Source organism: Psammomys obesus, unplaced genomic scaffold (assembly GCF_907164565.1).
Source record: "Psammomys obesus unplaced genomic scaffold, mPsaObe1.curated_primary_1811, whole genome shotgun sequence".
Classification (NCBI taxonomy): domain Eukaryota; kingdom Metazoa; phylum Chordata; class Mammalia; order Rodentia; family Muridae; genus Psammomys; species Psammomys obesus.
The window spans coordinates 2,174,564-2,202,445 of record NW_026585698.1 but is presented as its reverse complement, the minus strand read 5'-3'; the positions used below and the strand labels follow the sequence as shown (position 1 = coordinate 2,202,445).

The 27,882-nt window shown below is 43.7% G+C and overlaps 1 protein-coding gene across 1 annotated transcript; it reads left to right on the top strand.

Annotated features, from left to right (window-relative positions):
• Positions 1-31: 31 nt before the first annotated feature.
• Positions 32-22,465, top strand: Kifbp (kinesin family binding protein). The gene is made up of 7 exons (XM_055599012.1): positions 32-506; positions 3,911-4,009; positions 11,543-11,622; positions 12,134-12,317; positions 14,905-14,989; positions 17,158-17,273; positions 21,040-22,465. The coding sequence occupies exons 1-7, from the start codon at positions 90-92 to the stop codon at positions 21,913-21,915; spliced, it is 1,857 nt and encodes a 618-aa protein (XP_055454987.1). The 5' UTR covers positions 32-89; the 3' UTR covers positions 21,916-22,465.
• Positions 22,466-27,882: the final 5,417 nt, after the last annotated feature.

Genomic DNA, 27,882 nt, shown 5'->3' with positions numbered 1-27,882 from the left:
TCACGACGCGCCGTAAGTGAAGTGTCGCAACGCGGGGGCCTCCGGCGTCTGGTCCTCAGGTGGGGAGGCGGCCATCAGCTCAGGCCGCGATGGCAGGCGCTCTGGGGCCGGAGATCCGTGAGAAGTTCCAGGCGGCGCTGGCCCTGTCTCGGGTGGAGCTGCACAAGAACCCGGAGAAGGAGCCTTACAAGTCGAAGTACGGCGCGCGCGCGCTGTTGGAGGAGGTGCGTGCGCTGCTGGGCCCGGCGCCCGAGGACGACGACGACGAGCGGGCCGCCGAGGATGGGCCGGGGGACCAGGCCCAGGGCGCGGCCGAGCCGCGGGACACCGAGGGCCCGGGAGCGCAGCGGGTGCTGCGGCTCGCGGTGGTCGAGTTCCACCTTGGCGTGAACCACATCGACACGGAGGAACTGTCTGCCGGCGAGGAGCACCTGGTCAGGTGCCTGTGCCTGCTGCGCCCCTACCGCCTGTCGCTCGACTGCGTGTCTGTCTACATCCAGGCGCAGGTGAGATTCAGGGATGTCTCAGTTGGTTCGTCCCCAGCAGCGCAGAACCCCAGACCTGTAATCGTAGCACTCGGGAGGCTGCCACAGAAGGGTTGCTTCGAGATCCTGGCTAGCCTCGGTTACAAAGCGAAGCTTAGTCCCTTTTAATTTGTCTTAACACCTGCCCCACCGTCTGCTTGCGAGCTCCCTCTGAGCCCTCGCCGCCTCACCCAGCCTCGCTTGCTGCCTTCCTTAGTCCTGGGCAGAACCGTAGAGTCTACGCTTTCCAACTTTTTGACCAGGTTAGTTTCATTCTATAAAGAAAAACCCTCCGAGATTCAGAATGACAAGGGATAGCAAGAGTAATCCAATCTTAGTTCAAAACAAAATATCCAAAATATCTCCCCCTGCCCCCAACAGGGCTTCTCTGTGTAGCCCTGGCTATCCTGGACTCTGTAGACTAGGCTGGTTTCGAACTCACAGAGATCCACCTGCCTCTCCCTCCCAGAGTGCTGGGATTACAGGCGTGCATCACCGGCGCCTGGCTCAAAATGTTCACATTCTTACTATATTCTTTTGATTGCTCAGCAAGGAATTCCCAGCTTTTCTTCATGTGACTCAAGACGTTTTAATAACTTTCTTTTTCCTCATAAGGTGTCTAGAGACCTTTTAATAACTTTTTGTTTGTTTGTGTTTAGACAGGATTTCACGTCTAATGCTTAACTTCATCTTCCAGTCTCCAACTCCTCAGTGCTAGGAACCTCCTCTGCACACACACACACCCTTTATTTTTATACCGAGTATTGTTTTGTAGCCCAGGCTGGCCTTAACCCATGAGCCCCCTGCCTCACCCTACTTGCTGGGATTACAGGAATGGGCCACCATGACTGACTCTTGTTTTAGTAAGTTCATTGGTCCAAACTGATTTCTCCTTCTGATCTTCAAATTTTTGTAAACACTGTGTCCCATTTATAGGATGCATGGTTTATTAAGAAGCAAGTTTGGCTTTCTGCTTTGGAGAACATAACACTTCAAAATTCAAACAGTGGGTAGAGTTTTCCAGACCCTTGGGTATAACTCAGTGGTGGAGCATTTACTTAGCACTCCAGGTTTCACCTTCACACTGTGGGAAAAGAAATACAAATGACATCTGACTTCCATATGCCAGGTTACTTTCTTCGGCTTACAGACATTTTCATCCTACTGTCCATATATACTCATACGTGAACCAGGGAATATCTGCTAAGATTGATTGTTGAGTAGGTAGGCCTTAAGGGAAAATCTCAAAACTTTTATCATGATTCATTAAAATGAAAAGCCAAATAATAATAATAACAACAACAATAATCACTCCCTGTCTTTTCTACTCACTACTCACAGCTACAGTGGGCGACACAGATAGGGATAGTTTATGTCTGTTCATATACACAAGTGTGCTAAAGAAATTTTAAGATGTCCAGTTCAAACAACAGGTCAGCCTGCATGCCAGCACTTGGGATGCAGAGGCAGGAGGATCTCTGTGAGTTCAAGGCCAGACTGGTCTACAGAGCTAGTTCCAGACAGCCAAGGCTACAGAGGAAAACCCTGTCTCAGAAAACGCCCAAAGGGGGGGAATCAAAATAACCCGCTTCATCAGTTCCTAAGCTTTAACCCTGTGTGAGGTCACTCTGCTGAAGCTTGACTGGATTTGGAATCACCCAAGAGATGCCCCTGTGACTGTACCCGGGGGGGTGTTTGCAAAGAAATGAACTCTGGATGTGGGTAGCAGCGTCCCTTGGAAAATGCCAGCCAGTGCCAGCGTTTCTCTCTGTACTGATTGTGGTTTCAGTGAGGCCAGCCACATAATGCTCCTGGTTCCATGCCTTCCACAACAAAACGAACTGTCCCTTCAAACTGTGAGCTCAAATAAAATGTGTATTTTAAAAGTTGCTTTTGTCAGAGTATTTTGGCACAGCAGCAACAACAAAAATCAAGCTTTTTTTAAAAGGTTTAAAATCTTAGGAGGTCTTGGAGATGGCTTGGAGTAAAGGCCCTTTTGCTTGAGTTCAATTTCTGGGACCCATGTGCTGACAGGAGAGAACTGACTCCTGTGTGTAGCCTTCCACATGCATATCTCGGTACACCTACACATACAAATGACACAGCTTTTTGAAAGGGTTTTAAACCTTAAACATTAAAATTATTCCACTATTGCGGCTACAGTGTTAGGAACCATTGCAGAATGTAAAGAGTGCGTCTGCAGGGTGTACTGTATATTGCTGATTTTAAGATACACGTTGCAGTCTTGGTATACCTAAAGTAAGAGGGTCTCATGGTAGCGCTGGAGAGGTGGCTCGGTGGTTAAGAGCACTGGCTGCTCTTCAAAGGGTAGGGGTTGGATTCCCAGCACCCATTTGGAGGCTCATGACCATCTGTAATTCCAGTCCCAATGGATCCCACACCTTTGGCCTCCACAGGTACTGCACAGAATATACATGCAGGCAAAATACCCATGCGCATAAAATAAAAACTAAAATTAAAGATAAATAGCATTGTTTGCATATGTAATCCTTGTATTTCTAAGAATCAAGTTAAACAAAACAAGAAAGGAAACTATGTTAAATTTGTTATCCTTAAGATACATAGAGCTAGGGGTGGTGGCTTACTCCTTTAATCACAGCACCTAGGAAACTGGGGCAGGTGGAGCTCTGTGAGTTCCAGGCCAGCCTGGTCCACATAGCAAGATTCAGAACAGTCAGGGTTGGCAGACTGTTTGAAAACAAACAAAACCCCTAAGAGATGAGTATATATGCACACATACCTAAGGTCCGTTAGTGGCATTCCGGTAGTAAGTCATAACTAGTTACAGACTTTTTAGAAATTCAACATTAATAACAGCAATATTAGGAATAATAGAACGGGGGCTGGAGAGATGGCTTAGTGGTTAATAGCACTGGCTGTTCTTCCAGAGGACCCTGGTTCAATTCCCAGCACCCACAAGGCAACTTACAACTGTCTGGTCTGTAGCTCAAATTACAGTAGATCTGATTCCCTCACACAATCACCAAGTGTACATGTGTACATAAGAATAAAATTTTAAAGAAGAATAATAGAACTAATAATTTTAAAAAGAGAATCTCATAAGCATGATCAGAGATAAAGATGTCATTACTCTAGCATTCATTGTAGATCTGTGTGAGGTCATTTTGTGTAGCTGTGACCAAAGTCCCTGACATAAACGCTTAAAGAGAGGAATGTTTGTTTGTTTGTTTGTTTTTTTCAGAAAGTTAGTTCAGTTTGCTTGGCTGCATGGGCTGTGTATGGCTGTGGTAGTATGACAGGACATCTCATGGGCAGGAAGCAAAGTCAGAAAATACTGACTTCGACACCGTGAGTTACTTTAATTGGATGTATTCAATTACCATTTTTCTTTCCTCACTTTCCAGAATAACCTGGGCATCTTGTGGTCTGAAAGGGAAGAGATTGAAACCGCACGGACTTACCTGGAGTCATCGGAAGCACTGTATAATCAGTACATGAAAGAGGTATGTTCCATGGCAGATGAAAACGTAAATTTGGGAGGCTGGAGAGATGGCTCAGCGGTTAAGAGCACTGTCTGCTCTTCCAGAGGTCCTCGAGTTCAATTCCCAGCAACCACATGGTGACTCACAACCATCTGTACTAGGACCTGATGCCTTCTTCTGGCATGCAGATGTACACGCAGATAGAATACTCATATGTATAAAATAAATAAATAAACCTTAATTTAAAAAATTGTAAATTTGGACTAAAACTAGTCAAGAGCTGATGGGCTTTGGAGATGGCTGACTTTATAAAGTGTTTGCCATGCAAGCATGAAGACTTGAGTTTTACCCCCAGAGCCCATATAAAAGCGCTGTCTGCCTTATACTTGTAATACAGAGGCTGAGGAGCCAGTGGCTCTGGAGCTCAGAGTCAGCCACCCTAGCCAGCTCAGTAGGTCCCAAACCAGCGAGACACCCTGGCACAAAAAAAAGCAAGATGTTGGCTTCTGAGGAACACTTGAAGTTGACCTTTGTCCTCCACAAGCAGATGCACACATAAGAAGATTCTATTCATGATATTGATGTGATTTTTTTTTTTTTTTCAGTATACCCAGGAATTCCCCTTTAGCGCTGTCTGAAATTACTTCATATTTAACACTGAGGTTCTTAAAAATAATCCTTGGGTAGAGTATAATGGCAGAGATGGTCTTAATATAATCATAAAGGAAATAGTCTAATGTTATCCAAACATACATTTGATTTGAATGGTTTGTAGTAGTTTATTTTAATTTATTTATTTCATTTTTGTGTGTGTGTGTGTTTGCTGCATGTATATCTGTGCACTGTGTGCATGCCTGGTGCCCTTGGAGGCATCAGATTCCTTGGAACTGGTTACAGTGGTTTTGAAACCACTGTGTCAGTGCTGGGAACTGAACCCAGCCAGATGCCCTGCAAGAGAAGCCAGTGCTCTTAACCCTGAGCAATCTCCAGCTCATTTTTGTTTTTAGACTATAGATTTTATGTTGTTTTCACTAAAGACAACAGTGCTTTGAGGGAAAGCAGTTACCAGAACACATCAGAAGTCTTTGTGGCTGTGGTGTGATATCAGAATCACCCAAAGGACTTGTTAAGCCTCATGTAGGCTCTTGTAATTCCAGCAAGTTGGAAGGTTTAGGGAGGAGAAGCTTGAGTTCAAGACCAGCCATACCACACAGCAAGACCATCACAAACCAATACAAAAGCCTCAGCAGACCTGGCTTCAGGCCCTTCTGCAGCAATTCTGGGCTGGGCCTGAGAGTTTGCTATTGCACAAGGTAACGTTTATGCTGGTGCTGTGATTACTATGTTGAGAGCCCTGCTCTGTTATGCCCGAATCATGTGACACCCCCAAAAGACCGCAAGGAGTCGAGTCCATTGCAAAACACATGAGGATCTTTTTATTACAAGCCCAAGCTCGGGCTCACACCTTCACTGATGCAGCAGTTGAGAGTAGAGCCACAAAATTTTAGATATATGTATCTATATAGATTATATCTATATCTATCCATCTATAGATATAGATGTAATCTATGAAGACATTATTACAAAATACCTGATAAACTTTAAAATGTTTCATAGCCTTAAACACATTTTAGAAGAAATCTGTTTTTGCAATATCAAAATAAAGTAACCTTCTTAGGAGTGAAGTCAGAAAGCATAAACATAATTTTAAAAGTCAAAACCAAATTTTACCAGTATAAACAATTCAGTCTCTAAAATCAATACCAATTTAAAATGAGACTTGTTTTCTTAGTCTAAAAGGAGATAGGATGATAAACAAAATTTATTTATGACTAAGAGGTTCTGAAATTTTTTCTGCCCTACCCCATACCACATGGCAATTTCAAGATGGCAGAATCACATCACATGGCAAGTCACATGGTTGCTATTTTAAAACAACTGTGCTTCTTGTAACTGTTCGTTACAAACGCGTATGTACAGATATATATGTTCTAAACAAGAGTTTGAATTTAACCTTTAAACATACCCAAAAATTGTTTATCTAGAACCAAGACATACAGAGCATATTAGCCATTTAGGATCAGTCAGGGATAAGCATGTAATGGCCATACGTACATTTAAACAGACAAAACTTTTCTTAACTCCATCCAGCTGTAATTTCAAGTGTACTTTGTTCTATCAGTCTGGACAAGCTTGCGCCACCTGCTCCTGCTCAGCTCTTGGCTGTTCTCTACTTGTCCTGCCCTGAGGCATGCTCCCACCAGCAACCAGAGATGCCCCAGCTTGTAGTGCTGTGCCAGGTCGATATCCGGCAGGTTGAGCTGAGAGAAGGGTTGGCCAGTCCAGCTGGACACCCTCCGTGGATGAGTGGGATTATGAGTGTCGATGGCCCGGACCTCCCCAGATGACCCAGGGAATAAACCACCATGAGCTGGGAGATCTGTCGAAGCAGGAACTCGGTTTATTGAATAAAACAGTCCTTTTTATAGGTTTGGGTCAGGAGGCAGGGTTAAGGAAGTGAGGTAAGATGACGTAGTGGGCAAGGTTAGGTAGTGTAAGGAGAGGTGGGTCAACGACAAAACTCCACGTAACAGTTACCAGGCAGGGTTGATTTTAAGGTGGATATGCTGAATCACTTTTGCCAGGAAGTGGCGCCTCTTAAATCGGAAGCTAAAGAGAGGTCTCCTAACTCGAGACAGGCTCAGGTAGATACAGCAGGACTTACCAGGCCCAACAGTGCTGGGAGCATGGGACAGGCAGAGTCACCACAGGGCACAGCTGCTTGGCCATCTGCCTATTGAGACCATCATAAGCAAACAAACCCATAAAAGAACAACACAAGAAAACAATGTACCTGTACAACGTGTGCAAAGAGAACAAGAAGAAGAAGAAAAAAAACCAAAACTCAGAACAGTGGCCTGTCTCTCAATGGGCCCTGCATCCTGTTCTATTAGGGGTGGCTTGCACCAAAATCAGGCTCCACCCAACTACACCAGAGCTTGGAACGGTGGCCTGTCATTCCACCAGACCAGAGACTGGAGCAGCAACAAACTTGTCAGATCAGAGACTAAAGCAGCAGCCAAGCTCTGCCAGACCAGAGGCCAAAACAGCAGCAGAGGTGCCAAGCCTGGGGTTCCACATACCTTGGCGCCTATTCACCTCTGTCACTAGAGCCTGTGGAGCATGGCTTGAGCCTCCCTGAAATGGGCAAGAATTTAAATCAAGGGATTCAGAAGGAGTCTGTCCCATGTTATACGTCATCCAAGTCCCGTCAAAAGAAATGAGAACAGTCACCACAGATAGCTAGAGACACACAAAACCAAACAACAGATTCTGCCAGGTGAGGTGGGTAAGAACCCAAAATCAGTTCATTGGCGGCACTTCCTGTGTCTGTGGGAGCGACCCACTTTCTTCTAGGCTTATCAAACAGAATTGGGACCCTATGTCCCTCACAGTGATATTGGGGAGCCCTGTACCCACCAGGATCTGGGATGTCTTCCAGATCTCTGTGGCCGTGGTCTGCCAGCTCATCAACTAGTGTACCATCAACATGACCACTCCCTGGCCACCCACTGTGTACCACCTTGAGATGTCAAGAAAACACAGAATGACAGAACAGAGACACAGAACTTGGCCAAGACAAAAGTTCTTATCTGGGGTTTCCATCCTCCTGCTTGGGCATCCTGGGGGGGAGCCTTGGGGATCCAGACAAGCCCCCAAGTATGTTGTGCCTGATTCACATGACCCCCAAAAGACATCCAGGCATCGAGTCCATTACAAAACACATGAGGAACTTTTTATTACAAGACAGAGCTTGGGCTCACACCCTCACTGATGCCATAGTTGAGAGTAGAGCCCTGAGCTCAGGGTAGGTGGGTGATTTATAGATCCCAGTCCCTCCCAGCACACCCAAAGCAGGGGAATTCCATCCTGGCAAGCGTCTATTGGTTGAAACACAAAAGAGGATGTTGCATTTTGAACTGATTGGCTGTTGAAAGCAACAAAACCATTAATGATCTGGCTTCCTTTCTTTGGCTGTTGCTAGGGGAGAGGGGCGATCTGAGCTTGTTTCCTAGCAACTGTATCTCTAGTGAGCAGGAAAGAATGCAGTAAGGCTGGTTCCTTCCTGCAGGTGGCTGGACATATCTCCACCTGTCTGGCCTTTGTTCAGGCTTGTGCTTTAAACTTTAATCCAATAACCCAAGAAAACTAATTTTTAATTCTTTGGTTTCTCAGCTTCAGGACCATTGTTGTAAATAAAAAATATGAGAGTTGGGCTATGTAATGTATATTATTAGGCCTTAGATTATCATGGTGGTATTATCTAATAACCCACTATCACAAATAATAAGACACAGACACCTGTTAGATTTTATTTGTCCTATTTACCGTGGGCTGGGCAGATATTTCTATCTCACCATTCACCTCTCAGCCCCCATCCAATGCCATCAGCCTTAATCCTCCTATCAGAACTACCTACCATCCATAATCTTATAAAATACTTGCTTGTATTCTTCATCTGAGTGTTTTCTCCATCCATGTCATCCTCAGAGTCCTTCCTCTTCGCCCACATGGTACCTTCTCCACCTAACCCATTGTGATGGCCTCCTTCCTCCTTTCTCCCATGATTCTCCTGTCCTGGAAGCCTGGGAACTTTTTTTAGCCACACCTACCCCATTCTGCCCTGCCCCGCTATAGGCTATTTAATCAACCAGTCAGGTGTGTCTTAGGTTTACAGAACAAGAATAGGTGTAACCAGATCTTGAGGGCCAGTAACACGTATCAGACTGACCTCTAACAGATGGTGTTTTTCTTGGTTATTTTCCCTCTTATACAGTTGAGTGTCTCTGTATGAGAAGCAGAGCAAGTGTGCTGGGCTAGATCCACAGCAGCTTCCTAGCTCCCTGCAGGGTGGTGCTCAGGAAGTGCTGTTGAGTTTCAGGGGCTCTGAGAACATAGAAGGAAATTCTCACTTAAGGGGTCACAGCACTCTTAAGATGACAAATCACCTTGGCTGCTGTCTGCCTCCCCGACCCCTTTTCTCCATGAAAGAAAATTATCAGGCACAGTATTTTTCTGTGGATTACCACTGTTGCAGTTACTGGCTTTAAAATCCATCAATAAAATACTAATTGTTTTTGTTTGAGACAGTTCTTCATTGTGTAGGCAGAATTGGTCTCATGATACTCCTGTCTCCACCTCTTCTGGCTAAGAGGCAAAGTCTTAGATATCAAAACGATGCTTTATTTCATAAACAGTATTTAGACACTTATCAGTAATTTATAAAACATCATTTAATCACAACTTGATGTGTTGATAGCAAAGCTCACAAGGACAGGATATAAGCTCACATTCTGTATAGAAAATACTGTCCATAGGAACTTGATGACTTCAGTTAAAGCAAGGATGGGGGCCTGATAGACTGTATGCTTAGCATGTGCTAGACTCTGGGTTCATTCCCAAGCACCACAGCAAGAGGCAAGGACAGACTTGTAGTTGGCACTGTCCTCACAAAGGGTTAACATTTATGCCCACCCAAAAGCCTTCATGTTGTAATGGAATTGTGAATAGTAAATCAGACATCCTGACAGCCTTATGAGGCTGTGGCTGAGGAAACAGCCTAAGAGATTGACTTTCCTGAGACAATAAGCATTCTGACCACTGGTTCTTACTTAGTATTGAAAAAGTGATGTAACATTTAATGTATGTGAGTTCAAGGCGAGCCTCGTCCACAGAGTGTGTCCAGGACAGCCAGGGCTACGCAGAGAAATTCTGTTTAAAAAAAAAAAAAAATTTAAATAAAAAAGCTTTGCTGGAGCTGGAGAGATGTTTCAGCAGTTAAGAACACTGACTGCTGCTCTTCCAGAGGACCCAGGCTCAATCTCAGCACCCACACGGCAGCTCACAACTATCTGTAACTCCATGATCTGACATCCTCACACAGACATGCACGCAGGCAAAACACCAATGCACATAAAATAAAAATAAATTATTATTTTTTTAATGAAATTATTTTTTAAAAACCTTCCCTTATTTCCCCAAAGTGATTTTCATTTGTAGTAACAGTTTGAACACTATTACCCAAGAAGATAAAAATTATGTTTTTATGTTATGTAGACTTTCTGTTTTATTACATTTGTGTGTGTGTGTGTGTGTGTGTGTGTGTGTGTGTGTGTGTGTGTGTGTCTGGCTGCACAAGCACAGGCCTTCTCTTTCTACCATCAAACTTGGGTGGTCAGGCTTGGCAGTGAGGAGTTGTGAGTTTATTTTGGTTTAGTTTTTTTGAGATTATATCATTTGTCCTTTTTTTTCTTCCTTCCAAACTTCTGTAGGCTTATTTGTTTGTTTGCATGTTTTTGTTTTTTGAGATAATGTTTTGTTGTTGTTATTTAGCCCTGGCTGTCTTGAAACTTGCTCTGTAGACCAGGCTAGCCTCAAATTCACAAAGATCCACCTGCCTCTGCCTCCTAAGTGTTGGGATTAAAAGCATGTGTCACCATTGCCTGGTTTATGTAGGTTTTTAAAAGAGTCTTTTTAGTAGACTGTTGTTGAATATTAATATTTATTATTGACTTATCTTTTTAGTTAAGCAGCGGTTAGTCCTAAAACAGCTGTATACCCAAATCACCACGCAGAGACTGGGATTTATTTAATTAACCTAGAGCACAATGCTGGGCAATAGTTATTCCATCCTAAACCTCCAAGCCCACATAGTTTCCTATCTTTTAGATTTCACCCATTATACTTGCTTTTTGTGAAATCTTAGATCTGGTCCATCTCTCCATGTGGTTCCAAGACCTCTCCTCCAGATTCTCTCTCCTTCCTCTCCCCCCCCCTTTATTTCCTTCTCTCCCTTCTCTGGACTAGGATATCCCACCCTATACTCTCCATTGCTCAGCATTGGGGCTGGATATTTAATTGACAATACAGAGAACAAATGGTGGCATGTTTACACAACCTTGAGACAGGTGATCCAATGTCTGGATTGAAACCAGATAGTAGGGTAGAGAAATCAGCATGTGAATGAACAAGGGTAAATTGTATACATTACATCCCAAAAGAATATTAAACCAACAGTAGACAAAGCAATATTCAAAATACTTAATTATTCAACTAAAGCCAGGTCTGATGGTGCACACCTATAATTCTGGCACTCAAAATACTGAGACTGTTTGTTTGTTTTTATGTGCATTGGTGTTTTGCCTTCATGTAGGTCTGTGTGAGGATGCCAGATTCCCTAAAACTGGAGTTACAAATAGTTGTGAGCTGCCATATGTGTCCTGGGAATTGAACCTGGGTCCTCTGGAAAAACAACCAGTGCTCTTAACCACTGAGCCACCTCTCCAGCTCTGAAACCCTGTTTTAGGGGAAAAAAAAACAAAAAACCTTCTTGCCTATAGTCCCAGGTAAGAGGACTATGAATTTGAGGCCAGCCTGAGTTGCAGAGTTAGATAGTAAGGCTGTCTCAGACAAAGACAAAGTTCATTTCTCCAGTCCCTCCAGGAGAGAGCGCTTGGTGTTTGTGTTTAAAGCTGTAATGTTTTTTAACCACAGATTGGGAGCCCGCCTCTTGACCCAACTGAGCATTTTCTTCCTGAAGAAGAGAAACTTACTGAACAAGAGAGATCAAAAAGGTTAGTCTTCATAGAGACCACAGGTGTACCTTACAGTCTCACTGGGTACTTGCTCATGAATGCAGACATGGGGTGGAGAGGTGGCTCAGAGGTTAAGAACACTCACTCGCTGCTCTGGCAGAGGTCCCAGGTTCAATTCCAGCTTCAGGGGATTATGCTCTTTCTGGCTCCTGTTGACATCTATAAACATGTAGCATTCATACATATAAACATACATACAACGAATAATTATTTAAAACTTTAAAGTTAAGTTAGTTTCTTAACTTGATGTAAATCTGAAAAAAAAAAAAAAAAAGGAATTTATTTGCACATGGTGTTTACTGCTTCCCGTTGCTGCTCCAGGACACCATGTGGAATCTTATGTCCATTTGTCACTTACAAGTTACATAACTTTGTTCAACTCTAAGACTCAGTTTCCTTGTTTGTCAGATAGATTTAAGGGCCAAGTTCAACTCAAATATATGAAATTTTCTTATAAATCATGCTTGTGTCAATTTTTTTTCCTTTGCAGATTTGAGAAGGTTTATACTCATAACCTGTATTACCTGGCTCAAGTCTACCAGCACATGGAAATGTTCGAGAAGGCTGCTCATTATTGCCATAGCACACTGAAACGCCAGCTCGAACACAATGCCTACCATCCCATGGAATGGGCCATCAACGCTGCTACACTGTCACAGTTTTACATCAATAAGGTCAGTTCTCAAACAGCCTTGATAGTGCGTGCAGACAGGGCCAGTAGTGCTGTCAGTGCAGGTGGCTGGTGTTTTCTTGAAACTTAAAACTGGGTGAGGGCACAGCCAGCTGCTTCAGCAGAACAGTATTGGAGTGCTTTGATGCATGAATACTTTTTTTAAAATAAAAGTAATGTTTTTATTTATGGTTTGAGAATTTCACGTAATACATTCTGATCATGTTCTTTCCCCTCCCCCTACCTTTGGATCTCTAAAGTGTTGATTTTTGTCATGCCCTGAGTATTGCTAGGCCCTCAGATGACAAGTTACCTAACACCAGTCCTGTTCAGCTATTAGCACACTGCACACTTCACTCTTGTGCTGTGTTACCTTAAACTGCAGAGTTTTATCTTGTTGCAGATAAAACTTTATCTTCATGTAATGCTAATCTTACAACTATGAGAATTTGTCTGAGGAAGTTGACAGTTAAATGTGGGCTTTGATAAAAGCATGTGATGTGTTTCAGTTGCTTTTCAGAATTCACTGCCCTCTAATAATCACTTTTAATGTTGAAAATATGTGCTGAGTTACAGAGTTCAAGGTTTTATGACAGACTTGTGAACTATCCCCCAGGGACAAATTTGAGCTTCATAGCTATTTATCCAGTCACTTAGCATTGTGTTGTCTTTTTTTTTTTTTTTTTTTTTTTTTGTAGCAGGGTGTTACTGTGTCAGCCCTTGGTGGCCTGACTTGTTACCTATTGACCAGGGTGGCCTCAAACTCAAAGAGGGCTGCCTGCCCCTGCCTCCCAAGCACTGTGAACAAAAGCACACACCTCCATATTCAGCCGCAGAAATGGCTTCTGTTTGTAGCACCAGTTCCCAAAGCTCTGTTGTCCGGTAATCCCCAGCCCACCAGCATCCCTCTTTCAACCCTGTGGCCTGCCGCCTTCCCCGCAGCCTTTTCCTTACTAAGCCTTTGTTAGCTCATTCTGTAAACGTGCCCTGTGTTTGAAGTATTGTCCCACAGAGTGTCACTCAGAAAAACTATTAGCAGGAGAGAAAGGGCAGTGGTGACTGCGGCATCGCTTCTAGAAGTTTGGTCTAAGATCAAGCGTGTAAGTAAGGCTTTCTGTATTCAATCAAACCGAGCTGCTGTAACTCCATTTCATCATGGTCATCATGAGAGGCCCCTGTTCTGGCCTCTTCCCTCCAGCTATTGGGGTCCCCTTATTTGTTTTGTTTAGCAACTTGAAATTTTCATGTTCAGTTGATTTTAATTAACACCTAAAGCTCCATAGCCATTCATAGTTCAGACTGAACATGTAACTTTGAAGTTGTTAAACATTACTTCTGCGGAGCATGTGATAATCTTCCATGAGCCCCTCCTATACCTTATACCTTTGGGGTTATTTTGGTTTTGTTTTTGTTTTTCTCTACATCACAACCAGCTAAGTTCTGTCACAAAAAGAGAAATTTGAACCATGTTTGAAAGTGATGTTGTTTATATCACTTCCATCTCCGTCTGTTTTGGTTTTGCTGCTTAGCAAGGCCCACGTTAACCAGCTCTATCAGGAGGGCACAAGACATTCTCATCACTGTTCCTAGAAAGATAATCTGTACAGAGCCAAAGTGGTAATGATGGTTAAGACTCCAAATAACGTTTCTTCATAAATGTCTTTTGGTTGGGGATTTCATACCAACATTTGGAGGTGTGGATGCTGCTGGATTATTGAAGCCCATGGTACCCAGCTGTTCTCAGTGATAACTCTGAATTCAGTGTCAACGAAAGACGTGTTGCTATTGAAGTCCTCCCAACCAAATTAGTCTTTCAAACAGACATTCTGTCTAATGAGGGCAGCTTCCATCTAGAAGGTAGACTTTATTCTGCTGGGTGATCCTGACTTTTCTATGACAGATGACAAGTGTTTGAGGTTAACACAGAGATATTCTTAAAGTGTTTAAGAAATTTTCTGTGCCCAAATTTGAATCATGAGTTTTTCACAAGTGTTGGCAAAGTAGTGCCATAAAGTTGTAGAAATCTGTTTGCTTGCAAACTTGGTGGGAAGCCTCATTGTCTTGCTGCCTCCAAAGGTTTTGGAAGACAGGACTCCAGTGAAACCCTGTTTCAAAAAAAAAAAAGAAGATAGGACTCTCTCTTCCTAGTTTTTGCCTCGGAATGGTAGAAATATAAAAGGGATCTGGAGGCCTCAAATAAACGAGTCTGCAGTCCTCTGACAGAGTATAAATGTTCTAAGAATGGACTGTGCTGGGACTTTGTCTATTTAGGCTGAACTTGGGTATGGTGAGGCAATTGAAGAACAGGATGCCCTGTCTGAGGAACCGGTTGCAGGAGGAAAGTGGACTGTCAGTTTTCAGTCATCTTTCCACCAGTTTGGATCATTATCATGAGTGTGGGATATTGTTAGTTTCTTCTCTGGGGTAGTTTTTTTGTTGTTTTTGTTTGTAACCAGATAATACTGTTTTTTATAGCAACTTTACTGGGGAACTTTTCCTGATAGTGTAGCTTTCCCCATATTAATAGATACTACTAGTCGTAAACAAGGCTTTGTCATAGTTACATTTGTTCTTGCTTATTTTTCCAATAGCTCTGCTTTATGGAAGCCAGACATTGTCTGTCAGCTGCTAATGTTATTTTTGGTCAAACTGGAAAAATCCCAGCTACAGAAGACAGTAAGTGGTGTGTGTGTGTGTGTGTGTGTGTGTGTGTGTGTGTGTGTTTCCTTATATAGTTTTTCACTAAGACAGTCTTGCCTATGTTGGCCTTAAACTCAAAATCCTCCTGCCTTAGCTTTCTAAGGACTGCAGTTACTACATAGTTAAGAATTTGGGATTCTGAAGCTTTGTTTTCTTTTTTAGATTGATGTATTTTATTTTATGTGTGTGAATGTTCTGTCTGCATATGTGTATGTGTGCCACATGTGTGCATGGTGCCTGTAGAGATCAAAAGATGGTATCTCATTCCACAGAACTGAAATTAGATATGGCTGTGAGCCACAGTGTAGGTGCTGAGAACAGAATCAGGGTCCCCTGCAGAAGCAGCAAGAGCTCTTTACCCACAAAGCTGTTGAAATGGTTTTAAACTTTAAAACACAATTAACATATGCCTTCCCCTGAAGTCACTGTTCTTGTTTGTTTGTTTGTTTGTTTGTTTGTTTGTTTGTGGGGTTTTGTCGTTTTGTTGGTTTTTTTGATTTGGTTTGGTTTTTCGAGACAGGGTTTCTCTGTGTAGCCCTGGCTGTCCTTGAACAGAATGGAACTCATTCTGTAAGCTAGGCTGGCCTGGAATCAGAGGTCTGCCTGCCTCTGCCTCCCAAGTGCTGGGATTAAAGGCATGTGCCTGGCTCCACCATTTTTAATATTTGTGAATTTGTACTCATTTTTCTTTCTGAACCATTTGAGAGGAGGTTTTATGCATTAGGAGTTTTTACAACCAGAACACTCAGTACCCGTTTTCCTAAGAATGAGAGTATCTTCACCTAGATGTAATGGCTCATGGCTGGAATTTCAGCACTCCAGAGGCTGAAGCAGGAAGAGTGCCACACATTTTAGGCATGGGTTTCTGGTCAGCCCAGATAATAGAGTAGAACCCTATCGCAAATAAACCAACACGCACTCTCTAATAGGATAGTTAGCAGATTCAGGAAATGCAACACCAGGACATTTTTTGTGTCTCGTCAGTTATCCTCTAATGTCTCTTATAGAAATGCTTTTCTAGTACTAGATTATACAGCTCGAGTGGATGTTGCCTTCAGCTGTCACATCTCTTTAGTTTTCTGTCCTCTGAGGCAGTACCTTGGCTTTCCCTATCTTTCGTCACATGTTTTGGATACAGGGTGGTTGTTGCATAGAACTCCTATGGCTTGGGATTTGTGTGATGTTTTCTTTTGCCATGATGGAGTCTTTGCTCAGTGTCCTGCTCATATAAGGGCTGTCTCTTCACACTGTCTTTCTTAATTAGGCAGGGTTTTTTGTTTTTGTTTTGTTTTTTTTCCTTTGGTTGCTTCTTTGTGTGAATGTGATACTGGGGATTAAAGCAAGGGCCTTGTGTGTGTTAAGCAAGTTGATCTCTAGCACAGAGGCCAGGAAGGGTCAGGGGGAACGGTGAGAAATGACAGTATTCATTGTTTTCCACATGCTTTCTGTCAGCAAACAAAGGTGTTGTTGGAGCCGGACACAGTGGCACACAAATGGAATCCCAGAGCTCTAGGAGGCAGAAACAGGAGGATTGCTGTGAGTTTGAGGCTAGCCTGGCCTACACAGCAATTCCAGGACAACCAAGGCCTCACAGAAAAACCCTGTCTTGAAAACTAACAAATAAATAAACAAACAAAAAAGTATTGTTAGATATGGTATTTGTCAAAAATAATTTGGCGGTTTTTATTTAAAATATCTTAAATTCTATAAACTGTTTGACCAAGTAAATTTCTAGAAATCAGTTCAGACTCTAGATAAAGGTATATACAGAGGCCTGTAGCCTAGAATTGTTCGTAATAGGAAGAGTTGGAAATAGCAAATTCTCTCTGCCAGAAGAATGGCTGAAAGAGGAAGCATTTTTTTTAATTAATATGTATTAAAAATAATAGGTTCAGAATTTAGATGGCATAACATATGAAGAAAAAAGCTACTGAAAATGAAATATATATTGTGACCTTAGTTTTCACTTGCAGATAAGACGTACGAAAACTAGGGAGCATCTGCAGCCACCTGGCACCCAATGCCTCCTGCCTGGGTAGGCCATTGCTTAGTGAGGGTGTAGTCAGGAAAAGCTGAAAGAACAGAGGGCAGTGTGCAGTGCAGACAACACTGACGATGACCTCATAGTCCCTGTGTGGTTTTAGCTCCTGAAGCTGAAGGAGACGTGCCAGAGCTTTACCATCAAAGGAAAGGGGAAATAGCAAGATGCTGGATCAAGTATTGCTTGACTCTGATGCAGAACGCTCAGCTCTCCATGCAGGTATGCACGTGGAACCCACCTTCAGCTTCCCGTGGGGCTCCTGAGGCTGTGTGTGTGTGTGTCTGGGTGGGTGCCTGTGTGTGCAGGTATGGGTGCACATGGATGTCTGCCTGAGAAAAACAGGACAGCCTTGGGTTTTTTGAGACAGAGTCTCTGACTGGACTTGGGGCTAGGTGATGAGGTTGGGTTGGCTAGCCCAGCAAGCCCCTGGAGTGCACCTGTCTCTGCCTTACCTGCACTTGGGTTGCAAGTACTTGGCACCATGTTAAGCATTTTGTATGGGCCCTGGCGATCCAGCCAGGTTCCTCATGCTCTCATGGCTAACACTATTCTGACTGAACACTCTCTTCATCCTTATTTGTATTTTTTTGTTCTAATAGTCTCACTCTGTAGTGTAAATTGGCCCCTCCCTCGATCTTTCCACCATCCTCCTTCAGCCTTTAGAATGCTGGGATAATGGGTGTGCCCTACACCTGGTAAGGACCATACAGAATAACACCTCTTTCTTTCAACCTCTTTCTAGATTGTAAGGACTATGGGAGATGGGGTCAGCACCATATTCAGATTGTTACATGATTGTCCCAAGAAATAGTGGTTATTTAAAATACTAATTGAATAGTGATTTTTTTATCCTCCATAGATAACGATCTCCTTCCTTGAACTCTTTACTCTAAGTCATTTAAATTCTGTTCATGTCAGCACTCAAGAGAGAGAAGCAGGTAGATCTCTGTGAGTTTGAGGCCAGCCTGGTCTACATAGTTTCAGGACAGCCAAGGCTACATATTAAGACCCTGTCTAAAAACAAACAAACAAACAAACAAAAAAAAAACACCACAAATGGAACCCAGTTCCAGGGGATCTGCCATTGTCCTTGGCCTCGAAGCTACCAGGCACCAACCTGGTGCACAGACACACATGCAGGCAAAACATCTATGTACATAAAATAATAAAAGAAATTAATTTTAAAAAGAAAGGAAAAGGGGGCTGGAGAGGTGGCTCAGAAGTTAAGAGCACTGGCTGCTTTTCCAAAGGTCCTGAGTTCAATTTCCAGCAATCACATGGTGGCTCACAACCATCTATAATGAGATCTGGTTCCCTCTTCTGGCCTGCAGGTGTACATGCAAGCAGAACACTGTACACATAATATATAAATAAATCTTAGAAAGTAAAGAATTAGTGTGTACCCCCATGATGGTGCCCAACAGTTAAAAAAAAAAAAAAAAAAAGGAAGAAAGAAAACATGGGATGTGGTATGGTGGCACAGCCCTTTAAATTGACCTCAATAAATAAAGGTGGTATTCCTCCTCTTACTGTCTTCTTTTATTTCTTTTTGTTTGTTAATTTGTGTTTTGTTCCTGTTTTGAGACAGGATTTCTCTCAAGAACTGTCTGGTCTGGAACTTCCGTTAGTCCAGACTGGCCTCAGACTTGTAGCAGTGCTGGCATCCTAGGAGTGTTGCCACACATGGCCCCATAACTGATCTCAGACTGCAAGTCCTTGAAGGCAGAAAGTGCTCACTAATTTTTATGTCTTTGCAGTATTACCTTACAGACTGACACAACCTTAAAGGTTCAAGATGCAGCCATTGCAGCAGTTGAGTGTGCGACACAACCAATGTGGCAGTTAAGTGTAGGTGTGGAACCAGCTACAGTAAGGACATGGCTCCAGAGCTCTGGTGTGAGCACAGCTCTGTTCTCTGTAGCTGTTTGTGCTATTTTTCTTAAGGTCTCTTTGCCTCAGTTTTCTCAGAAGAAAAACAGATGATAATGCCTGCTTAGTACTGTTTATGAGCATTACAGGCCTCAGGAAGTAGGGGAGTGTCTGAGTCAGGAAGAGTGAGGTGGCTCATCAGGTCAGGGTACTGGCCAACAAGTCTGAAGACCAGGGTTTGATCCTCAGGCCTCACCACAGTAAAAGAAGAGACCCAACTCCTACAAGTTGTCCTTTGACCTCACATGGGCTGTGGCATGTACATGTACATGTGGCATACACACACAACTAAACAAATCTAACTGTAGAAAAGAGTATCTGAAATAAACTAAATCCTCATTAAATGTTAACTATATCTTCATCATTCTGACTAATCTACATGGGACCCTAGTTTCTAGCCACCAAGAAAGAATATAAAGTAAATTACCTGTAGATACATAAATTTCCTATTATTGTACTTTTTTCTCTTTGTGTAAATGGAAATATAATTATAATTGTAAATAAAATAGAACTTATAAAGCTATAAAAGTACTAAACCCAGAGCATAAGTTTGAGGAAAGATCACTGGAAAAAGTAAAGATAGATACTCTGTAGGCTGGAGAGATGGCTCAGTTAGTAGTGTGCCTATGTAGCGTGCACAAAGCCATGAGCTCAATCCCCAGCACTGCATAAATGAGGTGGTGGTGCAAGCCTGTAATCCCAGCACTCAGAGGGAGGCAGAGAGACCAGTAGTTCAGGGCCATCCTTGCTTTAAGACAAGTTTAAGACCAAATTAGCCTGTAGAGACCTCGCCTCGAGAGACTTGGGAAGGGTGAGTGTGAGTGCAGTAGAGAGAAGAGAGAGGAAGAGAGATGTCGGTGCCGGGTGGGTGGCACATGATAGTATACTCCTGGCACTCAGGTTATGAGTTACAGGCAACCTGGGGCTCCATGGGCACCTGGACACATGGCATTCATATTTCCCAATTTCCCGTCTCTCTCTCTCTCACACATGCCCCCCCCCCCTTTTTTTTTTTCCCCAAGACAGGATTTCTCTGTTTAACCTTGGCTGTCCTGGACTCAACTCTGTAGACCAGGATGACCTCAAACTTACAGAAACCTTCTTCTTCTGCCTCCCTAAATGCTAGGATTTTAGGCGAGTGCCACTGAGCCTGATCACACACACTTTCTTAAGTAAAAATAAATAAATCTTGGGGGGGGGGGAGATCTAAAAACCTCAGTGGTCTGATGGTATGCCTCCATAGAGGAACACTCACGTAGCATGTTTTTATGTATTTAATTAAGTTGATTGTGTGTGTGTGTGTGTACATGTATACATGTGTGGAAGATCAGAGGACGCTCATTTCTTCCACCACGGGGGTCCCAGGAGTTAATCTCAGATTGTCAGGATTGCTGTCAGATACAGAATGTGCTGACCTGGAACTCATTATGTAATTCATTGAACTCAGCCTTGCAGCTACCCCCACCCTGCCTCACCCCCACCTTCACTGTGAGTACTCAAATTACAGACGTGGGCCATCCACCCAGGGTCAGATTTTACTCTTTGGTTGGGCTGGTTGGAACCACTAGTATAGACCAGGCTGGCTCTGGACTCTGAACTCACAGAGGTCTGCCTGCCTCTGCCTCCTGAGTGAGGTCTTTGTTGTATTTTTAGATTTATTTATTTTATGTGTATGAGTATTTTTGCATGCCTGCGTCCACATGTCTACCTGGTGTCCATGAGTTAAAAGAGGGCATTGTATCTTCTGGAATTGGACTTACAGATGGTTGTGAGCCAACACACATGTGGGTGCTGGGAACTGATCCTGGGTCTTCTGCAAAAGAGCCATCTCTCCCGCCCCAGCTCTTTGTTCTTTGAGCCTGGGCCTTGCATCTGCAGCCAACTTTGGAACATGCTATTTAGCCCAGGCTGCTCTCCATTGTGCAGTCCTCCTGCCTCTGCCTCCTACGTCCTGGGATTACAGATGTGCTCCATCACATAGCTACATAAGGTGTACTCTGTAGTTTTGACAGCAGGTGGGTATTCTGCTTAACTACCATTTCTCCTTTTCTTTTAGGACAACATAGGAGAGCTTGATCTTGACAAGCAGTTGGAACTCAGAGCTTTAAGGAAGAAAGAGCTAGATGAGGAGGAAAGCATCAGGAAAAGGGCTGTCCAGTTTGGAACCGGCGAGCTGTGTGATGCCATCTCTGCAGTGGAGGAGAAAGTGAGATACTTGAGACCATTAGATTTTGAAGAAGCCAGGGAACTTTTCCTGCTGGGTCAGCACTATGTGTTTGAGGCAAAAGAGTTCTTCCAGATTGATGGGTATGTTACTGACCACATTGAAGTTGTCCAGGATCACAGCGCTCTGTTCAAGGTGCTCGCCTTCTTTGAGACTGATATGGAGAGGCGATGCAAGATGCACAAACGCAGGATAGCCATGCTAGAGCCCCTGATTGTGGACTTAAATCCACAGTACTATCTGTTGGTCAACAGGCAGATTCAGTTTGAAATTGCACATGCTTACTATGATATGATGGATTTGAAGGTTGCTATTGCTGACAAGCTCAGGGATCCCGACTCACACATTGTGAAAAAAATAAATAGCCTGAATAAATCTGCGCTCAAGTACTACCAGCTCTTCTTAGACTCCCTGAGAGACCCAAACAAAGTATTTCCTGAGCACATCGGGGAAGATGTTCTCCGTCCTGCCATGTTAGCCAAGTTCCGGGTAGCTCGTCTTTATGGCAAAATCATCACCGCAGATCCCAAGAAAGAGCTAGAAAATTTGGCGACATCTTTGGAACATTACAAATTTATTGTTGATTACTGTGAAACTCACCCTGAGGCTGCTCAGGAAATAGAAGTTGAGCTAGAACTTAGTAAAGAGATGGTCAGTCTTCTCCCAACAAAAATGGAGAGGTTCAGAGCCAAGATGGCCCTGACTTAAGCCTTGGTTCAACGGAAAGGAAACATGCAACCTGAAGCCACTCCCCTCCACCCCATAGTGAGCCAGGCCCAGCTCCATGGTCACCTTCAAGCTAGAGGAATGCACTTTGAGCTTCAGATGCAGTCAGGCACCTGAGCCTATGCTAGGGCCTTAAGCAACACAAAGTTAATTAATAATTTATACCTAATTATGTAAATTGCCTTGCTAAAGTGACAGGTGTCTTGCATTTTCAATCAATTGTTTTCCTGTTTGAGTATGAACATTTCCTGCCTTGATTTCTAAATGTTACGTTCTCTGTTGACTAGTACTTACTGATTTCATACTAGGAACAGCAGTGGGTAGTGCACCTGGTAGAGCCTGTTACTGTGTTGAATTTGAGAAAGTTACTTTGTATAGTCATTCTCTGTAAAATACTTACTTTCATAAACTCTTGAGTTCTTTCCCTTTTGAAAATACTAAAAACTTAAGTTAATTCACAATGTTGTAAAATGGATCATATTAATTATAGGACTAAAGGCCTTGCACATAATAAATTTTCTTGTTTAAACTAGTAAGTGCTTCTGTTACTCCTTTTTTCCTTGTAAAAATCGTTCATTAAAAAAAGATAATGTGTGTGTATACATACCAAGTACATGTCTGTGGAGCATGTGTCTGCAGTGTCTATGTTGGCCAGTAGAGGGCATCCGATTCCCTGCAACCAGGGTACTTGGCAGTTGTGGGTACTGCTGTGTGGGTCCTGGTCTCTTGGAAGAGGAGCCAGTGTTCTTAGCCATTGAGTTATCTCTTCAACCTGTTTTGTTTTTTTTTTTCTTTTTTTGTGAAAAATTGGTCTTATTGTTGAACACTTTAAAGGTTAATACTTATTAACCTAATGCTTATTCAGAGACAGAGAATAATATTTTAATGTTTTTATTAGTATATACTAATTATTTGTAATAATGTATTTCGCTTTGACATTTTTATATTTATTATAATGTATTTGAATCATACTCCTGTTACCCTCTGTTGACCCCCTCCCATTTCCTCAGTCCCCTTCCTCAGAGAGGAAATGGGTCCTCAGTGAGGACACATTAAGTAGAAAACCTTATTAACCATAGTCTATCATCAGAGAGTCCCACTGTAATTATAAACCACATCATAAGTGTCATAGAAATTGGCATTGCTAGACAGATGCAGTGGCACGCGCCTATAATCCCAGCACTCGGAGGCAGAGGCAGGCACATCTCTCTGAGTTTGAGGCCAGCTTGGTCTACAAAGCAAGTCCAGGACAGCCAGGACTACACAGAGAAACCCTGTCTCAGGGAAAAAAAAAAAAAAAAAGAAATTGACATTGTTCATATGTGCTAGTCATTTAAAAAAATGCAGAATTCAGGGCTGAGGATGTGGCTTGGTGGTAGAGCGCTTGCCTAGCATGGGCAAGGGCTGGCCTGCATCCAGCATCCAGGAGGATGGGGAGGACGTCAGCTGTAAGATTTGCTGTAGAGAATAGCCCGGTTTTTGCTTACCGAAATTTGCACCCTAAAGCTCCTAAGATTGCATGACATTTCTTACAGGCCTGTGTTTCCATAATAATCACTGTGCTTTTCCTTTGAGATTGTTTGCCAGGGAACAAATCTGTGGATTGTAGTCTGTGTGGGATTCAGCTAGGATTTCATCAGTCTTTGTTAGAGTGCATATGGCTCAGGCTCTGCCCTCGCTTTCCCAGCATGAGACACAGTGATGAGCAAAGCAAGGCCCTGGGCTCACAGAGCAAATAAACAGAGAGGGTGCCGTGGGCTTGAGTGAGGGAATGTGGTGCTGATGCAAGTCTGTGGGAGGAGTGCTGTTCAGCTGTGCTGGTTGGAAGACCCCAGAGAAGGCGAGACTGGGAATGGAGGGCTGAATGAGGAAGACGCAGTTACAAGTCTTCATTAGAGCATCCAGAGGCTGAACAAGCTTGCAAAGGAGGGCAGCATGTTAGGAGCCGGGGCAGGAATGGACCTGAAGGAGGGGGAGACACCAGAAGTCAGGTGGAGGGAGCCCTGTAGGTTGGGGACAGTTTACATTTCCTAGGCACAATGGATAATTTGTGGAATTTAACAAGACCACCAGTCTGATCAGAATTTTTGTTTGTTTTGCTTTGTTTTGGTTTTTTTAAGGCAGGGTTTCTCCATGTAGCCTTGGCTGTCCTAGAACTTGCTCTGTAGACCAGGCTGGCCTTGAACTCAGAGATCTGCCTGACTCTGCCCCTGAGTACTGGTGTTACAGGCATGTGGTTGGGATTTTTAAGAAAGCAGCTCCTATAGGCTGGGGACATGACCTGGTTGATGAGAGTGCTTGCCCAACGTGCTCAGAAGCCTGAGTTCAACCCCAGCAGCATAAAATAAACATGGTGCTCCGTACCTGTGCTCTCAGCACTGAGGAGGTGGAGGCAGGAGGACCAGAAGCTTGAGGTCTGTTACAGCTGCCCACTGAACTTGAGGCTAACCTGGCCTGTCTGAGACCCCGTCAGAAAGAAAAGGATGGGGGAAGGAAGGGAGCAAGGAGACTGGCTTTGCAGGGGGATGGGTTACGGTTGATCCAAGTCAGAGACAAGGAGGCTTGGAGCAGGGTGATGGGGCAGTTTCTGTTTTGGAAGCAGAAGCTGTGGGCCACGCTAGAGGTTTTCAAGAGGGGAGACTCAAGCCACAATAAGCCAAGGAAGCACACATGCAGCACATGTTCTGCCTGGGGCCTGTGGGGTTAGACACAAGTGTTCTGTTGAGGTCATGTTGAGTTTAGAATGGTCAGCCTGAGCTGAAGTAACTGCTGTGTGATAGCTCTTCCTGAGGCCTTCCTTAAAAAGGAACGGGGGAAGCTCAAAGAACCAAAGAGGCCAGGCAGCTTCTTGAAGGCCAAGGAGTGACAGGGAATCTCAACCCCCCTGTCTCTTCAGCTCTGAGAGAATAGATCACGCGAACTACACCTCCCCATCCAAGCCTTTCCTTTACAGATGTTGATGTGTGGATGAGTTTCATGTACATCTAGGCACCACATCTGTGTAGTGTCCTCAGAGTCAGAAGAGGGACTGGAACTGGAGTTACAGATGATTCTGAGCCACCCTGCGGACTCTGGGAACCAAAGGGTCCTTTGCAAGAGCAACTGCCATCTTGATTGCTGAGCCATCTCTCCAGCCCCGCCCCTCAAGGTTTTCTTTCTATGGTCGTTTTCCTAACCTCCTTTCAGTGTTTGTTTATTATTTGTTTAACAAGTAGCTGCTGAGCCCTGCCTAATTCAATGTCTTTTTTCTTTGTCTGTCTTCTTTCAGGTAGTGTTAGCTTGATTTCGAAGGGTAAAATGCCAGCTCTGCTCTCTGCCACTTGCTCCCTGTGGCTTCTCAGACTGTAGTACTTCGTCTTTGGTTATCAGTAGGACGCTCGTCCTATGTTCACTTACTCCTGGCACACGCCTCCAGAAGGCACTAGGAGAACACTGTCCGCTCTCAAAAGCCCCTTGATATTAATATTACAGAGGACAACAGAGAGCTTGCATTTATGTGGTAGAAAACTTATGCTATAAAAATTGAGCAGTCTTTGAGTGGCAGACCTATTTGAATCATGGATCTCTTACAAAATTTACAAGCTCTTTTTGATTGGCCCTGTCAACTTAGTGGACTGTAAGCATCTTGAGTAAAATTCTTCCCCATAATTAAACTATATGAAGAAGTTTTTCAGTTATTAGTTCTGTTTCTAAGTAACTTTTTGTAGTGTTGCCAGTCTTTCTGTACTCATTTTGAGAGTGTCCATTTTCTCATTTTTAGGAACAATTTCTAATCATGAGTTGTGAAGGAAAGACCCTCAAATGTTTGAACAAAAGTAGTGTTTTTAAATGGCCCAGTATATATGGATGCATTTGTTTTTCTTTTTCTTTAATGGCCGAGTCATCTCTCCAGCCCTGTTTTTCCTTTGTTTGGTTTGGTTTGGTTTGATTTTTTTGAGACAGGGTCTCTCTACATAGTCCTGGCTGTCCTGGAACTCACTATGCAGACCAGGCTGGTCTTGAACTTAGAGCTGCACCTGCCCCTGCCTGTGAGTGCTGGGATTAAAGGCGTGCGCCGTCACACCCTGCTAAAATTATTTTTCATCATCATTTTACATCCTAGGACCTTCTGTGCATTAAGCACAGTGTACTTCCAGGCTCTGCTAGTAGATTTTGAAACAAGCAAACAAGAACCCTAGTATGGGAAAGCACTTTCAAGAAAGTAACCCAAAACTAGATTGAGGATGGAGGTCCTGCTGTGCACAAGGCCCTAAATTCAGTTCCCAGCCCTGCACAGACCTAGTGTGAGGGCTCATGTCTACATCCCAGCACTTGATGAATGGAGACAGGAGGAGCAGGAGTTCAAGGCAGCCTTTGGCTGCACCGTGAGCTTGCATATTACTTTATAATCCAGCCAGATTCTTCAGGCCAGTGTGCCCTTCCTGGGAAGGTCGTGACACAATGCTACATGCTTATCTAAAGGAAATAACAAGGTTGTATAATAAAAATGGTGCTCAAAAACACAGTTCAGAAAACCTGAGGTGCCTGCTGGGTGTGGTGAGCTGCTGTCACCGCCACCGCCACGGCCGCCAGCTCCACTACCAGCTCTACCAGTGCAGAGCTCTGGCTGGCTCTCTCTGAAAGTCTTCCTCGGGCTTCCTGGCTCTCTCTGCCTTCTGTTGTCAGCAGTCTTGTCACTATCCGTCACCTCTGCTTTAGTCACCCAGCAGCTGTTCTGCAGAGACTCAGAGGACCAACAGTGGGAAGTCTCCACAGCGAGAACCCAGTGATGCCGTCTGTCTGCTGGTGAGCATGGCGCTGAGGTGGCTTCTTGTTACAGACCTGCCATCCTTCTGTGTGGTGACCTCTGTGAGCTGTGACCCCTGCTTCTATGCAGTTAATTGTTCGTTTCTTTTTCACTTTGGTGCTTATAAAATCTAACTCCCTCCCATTCACACTTAAGGGGAAGTGGCTCCCAGCTTGTCAGAAAGTAGTCTAAAGTCCCAAAATGTAAAAAGTAGATAATTCTGGAGGCTGGAGAGATGGCCTAGTGGTTAAGAGCACTGGCTGCTCTTCCAGAGGACCCAGGTTCTATTCCCAGCACCTACATGGCAGCTCACAACTGTCTGTAACTCCAGTTCCAAGAGATCTGCCTCCCTCACACAGATACACATGCAGGCAAAACCACTAATGAACATAAAATTAAAAAATAAATTTTTTTTTTAAATAAAAGCCCTGCTCTTTACTTTCTTAGTTAAAAAAGAATGTCTTAGTCTATCAAGATGGATCCTCAGTAGACAAAACTTGATGACTTGAGTTTGGTCTTGGAACCAGCTCCTGCTAGTTGGTCTGACCGCCACACATCCCCCTCCCCATACACACACTTAATAAGTAATTATCTAGCTTAAAAAATGTTAAGCTTACAAAGTAATGGGTCTTATTATGGCATTCCTATACAGATATAAAAATAATAGATTTGGCATGTAAATTCAACAGGACATTTAACAAATCTAAAAGCTATGTTTGAGTGCTCTGACTTGGAATTTGCTTACCTGTTTTTAAGGAATATCACTCAGAACTACCTCAGGTGCTTATAGAAACAGGTAGACACCCTCCAGAGCATTTAGTGGTAAGCTGTGAGAGGCCTTTGAAACTGGAACTGTAGCTCAGCTGGCAGAGTGCTTGACTAGCATGAGCCACCATGCCAGGTTGTGATGTGAAGGCACACACCTGTAATCCCAGCCCTTGGGAAGTGAAGGCAGGAGGTGCGGATGCGCAGGGTCATCCACAGCTTCAAAGAGAGGCTGAGGCCAGACTGAGAGAGAGAGAGCTCATCAGGAGGTGATGGCAGAGGCAGGTGGATCTCTGTGAGTTCGAGGCCAGCCTGGTCTACAGAGTGAGTTCCGGGACAGCCAGGGCTACACAGAGAAAGCCTGCCTCAGAATAAATAAATAAAACCTGTGTCAGAGG

Bases quoted from the DNA above. Each gene is read 5' to 3' on its own strand.
- Kifbp (XM_055599012.1), top strand. From the start codon at position 90: ATGGCAGGCGCTCTGGGGCCGGAGATCCGTGAGAAGTTCCAGGCGGCG. The intron at 507-3,910 runs GTGAGATTCAGG...CTCACTTTCCAG, and splicing joins CTGTCTACATCCAGGCGCAG to AATAACCTGGGCATCTTGTG. The intron at 17,274-21,039 runs GTATGCACGTGG...CTTTTCTTTTAG, and splicing joins ACGCTCAGCTCTCCATGCAG to GACAACATAGGAGAGCTTGA.